The sequence below is a fragment of the Acyrthosiphon pisum genome, chromosome A3 (assembly GCF_005508785.2).
Source record: "Acyrthosiphon pisum isolate AL4f chromosome A3, pea_aphid_22Mar2018_4r6ur, whole genome shotgun sequence".
NCBI lineage: Eukaryota > Metazoa > Arthropoda > Insecta > Hemiptera > Aphididae > Acyrthosiphon > Acyrthosiphon pisum.
Window position 1 is genome coordinate 39590691 of NC_042496.1, and position 8101 is coordinate 39598791.

General features: G+C 31.5%; 1 protein-coding gene across 1 annotated transcript in view; it reads right to left on the bottom strand.

Annotated features, from left to right (window-relative positions):
• LOC100161911 (katanin p60 ATPase-containing subunit A1-like) overlaps window positions 1-3832 on the bottom strand; it is a 14092-nt gene extending 10260 nt beyond the window's left edge. Inside the window, exon 1 of the mRNA XM_008188265.3 lies at window positions 3080-3832. Within this exon, the coding sequence (XP_008186487.2) occupies window positions 3080-3165 (86 nt within the window). The 5' untranslated portion in view covers window positions 3166-3832. The remainder of the gene's footprint in view (window positions 1-3079) is intronic.
• Between the last annotated feature and the right edge of the window lie 4269 nt (window positions 3833-8101).

An 8101-nucleotide genomic window follows, 5' to 3' on the forward strand; every position in this document is an offset into this window, starting at 1 on the left:
ACAATTTGAATCGATGTTTTTCTTTAAAATGTTTGATGTCACAGGTGGTGTAGCCAGTGTAGAGGCTACGCCCCAGTGGTGTAATTTGGGAGTTGGATAATTGGATAGGTGGGATATCCCCTGTCTGGTACCTAATAAAAACAGTCCGATGTAGTCTCTTCTATAGTAAATTTACTTTGGGTCTGTAGAAAATGTCTTAGTATTTGAGAATATACTCAATATAAATTCTATATTGAAAATAAAGTAAAACCAGTTGATATATCGAATGATTGAATTTTAATTAGGTAGGTGCGTATTTTTTTCTGGGCTAAATAAAACATTTTCTATTTGCCTGTTGGGGGCCCTGTTTTCCAAATCGCGGACTGGGCCTTTTCGAGCCAGTCCGACACTGGTTATAGCCACATAATATGTTCCTGTATAGTTAAGTGTAATATACAAGGTTGAATAGAGATGAAAAATAAATACATTTTGAATGAATTGTAAATTAGCATATAAGTACAATATCAAATAACATAATAACATATTTTAAAAGTGTACCTATGTTAGGAAATTACGCCTATTCTTTAACTTGTTGAGGATCAAAAAAATATCAAATATATCAAATCATTACCTATACCTAGGCCATAGCTATTTAGTATGCATATAAAACGATATTAATTATGAATCGTTAATTATATACAGTCATGACCCATTTTTATATCAACCCTAAAACTTAACCAATATTTCTTTATTTAAAAACTGTATTTGAATCTTTATTTGGATATAAGTGGGAACAGAAATGTGATTAAATAGGTCAAAAACACTTGTCACGCAACCCTTTTTGAAAAAAACATATACTTATAGATACCAACCAAAAAGGAAATGCCGAATTTCACTTCACCATCATACGCGTGTCTGTAATTTCATTGACCTCCTCTGGCCCCAACACCGATCAATAAACTTTACATGTTTTCTTTATAGGCAAACATAACTGACACATTTTTGACATAAGAATGTATATATTTTTATTTCATGTGAGCGTTTTAAGTACTTCTAAGTACTATTCAAATTTTTGATTTGTTAAATTGATTAAATGTTAATTAAACTGTATACTAAGACATTTTTTATCTAGCTCACGCTTTTTCAAATGTTTGACAATTTTAAGTTATAATATGTTACAAACTCTTCGACATCATTTTTTTTTTACTTTCTTTACTAATAACACAAGAAACAAAATTGTTTGATTGAATCGTCAAATAATCGTCATTATATAAACATACACTGTTTTTTAATTACCGAATATTCATTTTCATTCAAATCTTATTCTTATAGATTTATCATAACTATTAAATTTGATTCCCTAACTGTTATTACACAATTATTAAGTAAAAAGAATAACTGAACATAATATATTAAAATTAATAATGTATGTCTGAAATACGCATTCATTTTTTAAATTTCAATTTTTAAAAACCGGATGTTCAATTAAGTCAAGTTTTCTTTTGAGTAAATATATTTATATCAACTGTATAGATTAATATTATAAATAGATACAAATAAAGTAATAAATTCTAATCAATATTTAGAAATAAAATCATTCATATAGTAACTATGATTTTTAAGTAAGGTGTTGTTTTTGTTAACACTTACAAAATTACTAGGTAAATATATGTTTAATGATTGCATTGCATGATTCATATTTTGTAGAAACATAATATAGTGCATAACCGTTAACAAAAAATAATAATATTGTTCGACAGGACATTTTTGAAAATATTTTTTTAATTTAATTAATTTACAAATTTATTTTACAGATAGCCTTGGAAAATGGAGAGTCGAATCAGGCAAAGACATGTGGACCATGTAAAAATAATATAATTGACATTATAATATGCAAAATTAAAAATTCACATGTGTTTATTTATTTATACATTACTGTATAGTATATAATATGTATATTGAATATTATAATAATTGAATGAAAACCAACTATAACAATATACCCGCATACACGTATGTAGGTTAAACATCCCGTATTTCTTAAATTAAAATAATACAATGAAATCATTTAATTCAAAACACACGAAAGCTGACCATTATATACGTGTAACAATATAAATTATTGCTATTCGTTACGAATGGCGGCATTTTAAAAACTAAAAGCGTTTAACAAATTCTGTGACGGCGCATTACGTATGCAATTTAGCTACACGTCGAACAGTCGTAAAATATATAATAAAAATAACTTATGGTCAATATATTTATATAGAATATATAGGTATAATATTATGTATATTATAATACGCAATATTTAATTATATAATTTATAGGTAAAAAGGTATTGTGTATTATAATCCGTCGATCGATCTACACTATCAATATTGGTAAGTCATTATCGATGTCCACGCATGATATACAATCGGATTTCAATAATAATAAATTACGATACAGATATATCGTCATAGCTAGTCAGTAGTCTTATTGAAAGCGATAGTTGACGATGTCGTCGCTCGACGATCTCAACTGAGGGTATGTACAAATTGTTTCAAGATACGGGTGTTTCTCGATTTGCGTTTTAGGCTGTGTGTTTGGGATGTGAGGTGTGGGGTCGAGCGACGACAGTAGGTTGTTAAACAATTGATATATTGGTTGAAGATGGCATAGTCATAAAATGTTCGATTGTAAACCACTGCAATGTTACATTGAATATCAATAAAAGCAAACAATATCCCGAGTTATAAATTAAATTAATAATGTGACAAATGCTTCGGCTAAGGAAGACCCTTAGCGTATATCAATACATTATCATCACGAAAACATTTTATGGTATACATGGGACGGTTATAACCAGATATCTACATCAGTAGTCGTCCTAAATTCGGGCTGAATGGTATATATATATTTATTTATATACAGCCATAGAAATACGTTGGATACGAATAAAATATGATGGTTAACACATAGCGATAATATGATAATGATGATAGGTATATACAAGGCGAATCGAATCTCGCGCGCGATAAGCTCTATAAAGTAAGCAGTCTTAACTCTTCAGAATTATTATACGTATTACATCATATTATTATTATTATTATATTACCCGGGAGGAAGTTTGTACAAGTGTCTCGTGGTGACCGGTACGGTCATCTGTATCTCGAACTCGACGTTTCGACTACCTTCGGACATGGCTCTGTTGTGGCGACTATTTTATAATAATAATAATAATATAATATAGTAATGTATGCGATGCCGCCTCTGCCCAAGTGGACACGACCCCGGGGCGCATGCGCACGTAAAAACGTGTGACGCCGTTGTCCAGCGCGTAGGTCGTTGTCGGCGCACTTAAAACGCGATCGCCACCGTGCAAACAACCCCTAATCTCCACCCCATCTCCACCTGCACCGCCTCGTATCCCCCAGGGGTACGCAGGTGTGCCTTCTGTGCGGGGGAAACGGCGTCGAGAACGTTGCCCCCGGGTGCGATTGTATAGGTATAATCATGTACCCAGGTATACGGTGAGTCCAGCGTTGTGTCATGTATACATAATAACGTTGCGAGACGGTTGTAAAAACGCACGAAACTATACGATGTACCTTCGTTGTATAATACCTATCAACCAACGAATATCAGTTGTTATATCACTAGTTCAGATCTCACGCGTAGAGGTCAACGATACTCGCTAATAATAATTATGGTAATAATGATAGGTATTAATACGAGCAGTCGACTCGGGAAATTGTTTTTCCGCGAATGGCGATCGAAGGTCACTCGCGGAGTTGATGACTGCTAAGAGTTGCGACGTTTTCCTGCCAATCCCTGCAAGCTGTAATAATGAATACGTTTTTATACATATATAGTCATATAGATCACATACCTATTATACTAATATATAGGCATATAGACATATAGTAATTTTTAATTTCTATAGTTTTAATAATATAGAATCTATATCGCATTCATTCAAATCAATTTTAAAAATGCATCAATTTAATCAATTATCCGATGTCTACATGATTTTTATAAATAGGTAACCAATTATATACAAAAAATAATAATTTAGAATTTTAGATATACCTCTACTATAAAATATTATAATCTGCAACTAAAAGCAACCATTTATACACATTTATACGTTTATTTATTTTATAAACAAAAAAAATTAATTTTCCAACGTGAAAATTGCGATCTTTTATATAAAATGGTGTCAATAATCATAATGAGTTTAACATTAATGACTAATCCGATTATAAAAATAATAAAGTGTAAATACATTTTACGTACGTATCATTGATAATCGAATGTATTTTATTTCGATGATATGGCTATCCTGCGATCGGAAAGATAAGCCCAATATTTTATTTGTATAATTGTACGAATTAATAATATTCGTGTACCTATACTCGTACATTGGTTAAAATATGTTTAACTCAAATCACATTAAAGGGATATCATATTTTATCATATTACATACTTCAAATAGGTACTCGTATTATAAGTTATTAATATTATTTATTACAATATCATCTATACCAATAAACCATGAGAACAATTTTCTTTTGTGTTATTATTAGGTGATCAATAGGTATATACTTTTATTTTTATGTTCATTCATTTTAAAAAAATATTTTATGAGAAACAAGAAAAAATCATTTTTTATCCTATTTTAAAAGTTTTAAATGTCATCGACCTTAATACCTATTGTTACTTCTATAATATTAGATATTTGAATTTCAATGCATCGCGGCATATTATATAAACCTACGTACGACAAGCAAGTGGCAGGATTATAAAATATAATTTTCAAGTTTTTATTTTTTGAATGAACAATTTTTGTTCCCTGCTTATCTAAACTGTAAATACTTATAAGATATAGTTTACCCGTTTACCGACATATATTCTGCGTTGGAATATGAAATCAAAAATATGTTGCCATTAAAAAATTAAAAACGTAAGAATGGTAAAAAAAATGTTGTTTTGAACGCCATCACATTATGTCAAAAAAAGTTTAAAAAACAAATCGAAATTACGAGTGAGCCGAACTTAATGGATCGCCTTGTAAATTACAGTATATACAATGACGTATTCAGAATTTTTTCGGGTTAAAATTAATTTTTGACCAATTATAAATTCTTCACTTATGTGAAAATAATTTATTAATGAAAATTTTTTTATTATTTAACTATTTTCGGGGTGGGGGGGGCTATAAGTTATAACCCCCTAATCCCTCTGGATACGCCACTGATTGTAATTGTTTCCTTAATTTTCATATAAGCCACCAAATTCTTCCCAAGTTGACAATCTTTCTGTATATATTGTAATCGTTATAATTAAACGGCTTGACGATATATCAAGTATATAAGTTGAGCGGCGTGTTCTTTTAATTTAAAACAATATGATTTTAATTTATGTTTACTATCGAGACGGTGCCTAAAAACTAATCATAAAATATTGCAGAGACATCACTCACATAATAATATAAATATTATAATAACACGTCATGGACTGCCAGACGAGTGCTTGTATAATATATTATTATTGTATCGCTTGTGTATAGGAATAATATAAAAATATATTTTAATAACATAATTAAAATGGTGACACACGGAGCGATTCAAACATTTGAAATTCACGCGTTCGCGTTTTTAAATTGCGACGATCTTAAAACCGCGGACGACGCGTGCTGTGATTATTCTGCACTTAGAACGCACAAGTGTGCGTCTTAAAATCGCGGCTACCCCAGAGGGCTGTTTGATTTGGGCAAATTTCTAAAAAAAATGCAGTGGGTTTGGGCAATTTAGCATATAATAATGCGTTTGGGCTATCTTTTTTAATACCCTGGGATGCTGTATTTTATCAATCCATTTTTTCTCTGATTTTGACAGAATCGGGTTGACCACAAGTTGTGGATGGTTTTTTGTGTGTGTGTGTGTGTGTGATTGAAAATAAAGAGAAAATATTATTAAAATTAAAATAATAAATAAGTTAAATATTATAGAGTGTGTAATCAAAAACTGAAATGATGTGCCATGTTTATAGATCGATAAAATGTCCAATAGATTTTATACATTGTTTTCATCTTGATCTTTACAAACATAGCATTTAAGTATCATACTCGCTCAAACACCATTACAAGAAACTCGCCCAAACACATAAATTTTGTTATGTGGGTAAAAATCTGGTAGTTCGCCCAAACGCACGACGCCCACCCCAAAATACACGACATTATAATACCCGGATCCGTCGATAGAAGGTAGGATCATTGCCGCCGAGGGTGCACCCGCGCCGGATGTAGCGATCGTGATCGAATGAGAACGGCTTTGGACGGCAAACACTTTGCGCCGCTCATCGGCGGCCGGTGGTCCGCAGACGGCCTGCACCATGGCGACGTAGGAGATGGTGGACGGCGGATGCGGCCTTTGCGGCAACTGCGGCTCACGTCGAACGCGTCGCGGACCGACTGCACTTTGACCGGAACGAACACTGCATTGATATCATATTATATATTTATATATTTTGCATATAGACTTTTGTGGTTAGGGTGCATTGAACCTAGGTGTGTATATATATATATATACTACACCTATATATTATACCTAGCGCGTCTAGGGTTTTATTTGCAGAGAGTGAATTATTAATAAAAACGGGTAAACTGTGTGTGTGTGTGTGTGCGTAACTATAATTACGGGCTACGACACACCAAGGAAGACACCGGGACGACGACCCAGTGAACGCGATTTATAAATATATATAATATATAGGTATGTCTTATACCTACCTACGATTATTAAATATGTCTGTAATAATTTTTTCATTGGCTGAATGAACTCGATTACGACGTTGCGATCGATCACAAATTAATGTCCCGTCGTCATGTTTTGAACGCAGCCCTGTGTAAAAATAGAATCAGACAAAATAACGAATAAATCATTCTCGTGATTATTCAGCTTTTGATTTTTTTTTAGGGGGGGGGGGGCGCACATTTTTTACTCGTCACCAAAGTCATCGGTACTTTCTAATATTATAATCGGGAAAAACAAAAAAAAAACAATGCGAACATTATAAGTTATAACTGTTGAAATTTTAATATTATTATTAAAATAATTGTTTGTTAACCTTGGGTGACCTTCTGCTCTCAGAATGGTATTTCATCGTATACCTTCAATGATTTATTATTGAATTCAAATTTAACGTATCCATTACGGTGACCCAATCTATAACGAAGGTACACTCGATACTTACCTACTCTTTAGCAGAAAGGTTACCTTTTGTCATCTTTTTCAACTAAGAATACCTATTTCATTAGCAACAAACAAACTTATTACCATTTAACAATAATTAAAACATAAAGTTATAAATCACAATTTATCAATTTCATTGCATATAGGTACTAAGAATATACTTAATAAGTAACTAATAAGTATAATAATTATGTATTGTTTGTTTTTGCTATATGCATGATGCCTAAAGCTCTAACGCCTGTACCATAATGGGTGTATACAATTATATTATAAACGACCTTAACGCTCGTTAAATACTTTACAATTTTGCATAAATACTTATTTAAAATAGGTATGTCATTTTATACCATTAATCTTCTTCAAAAGAGTAATGAAGACAGTTTAGTCCAACAATAATGGGCTTCAGAATTGTTTGATTAATTGCGTCTTCGTAAATACTAATTTAACTCAATGACATAGAATTAACAAAAAAAATCACTATTCGGTGGATCGAGCACAAACATCTTAAAATAAAAAAAAATTTACAAATTACATCAATATTTAAAAATTGAATGACCTGTTTATCACAAAATATTGTTGTGGTATATCGGAAGCAATAATTATATTTCAAATTTTCTTTATTTTTTAATCCGTATACAAGCTTGTTTTTTTCAATGATTTGAAATGTTAGAAAAAAAGAGGTTGGTAAATCGATACAGAACGGTCCTCGAATGACATAAAAAATCAATTTATTTTAAAATAATATGAGCCTTGAGTATTCTACTTGAGGTATACCTACCTCCCTACTTAAAATTCCAAAAATAAGAAATCGAATAATTTAAAGGAGAAAAACGAACGTGAGTATGCTTATACCACCGGCGAGATTACAACTGAAAAAGAGAGAG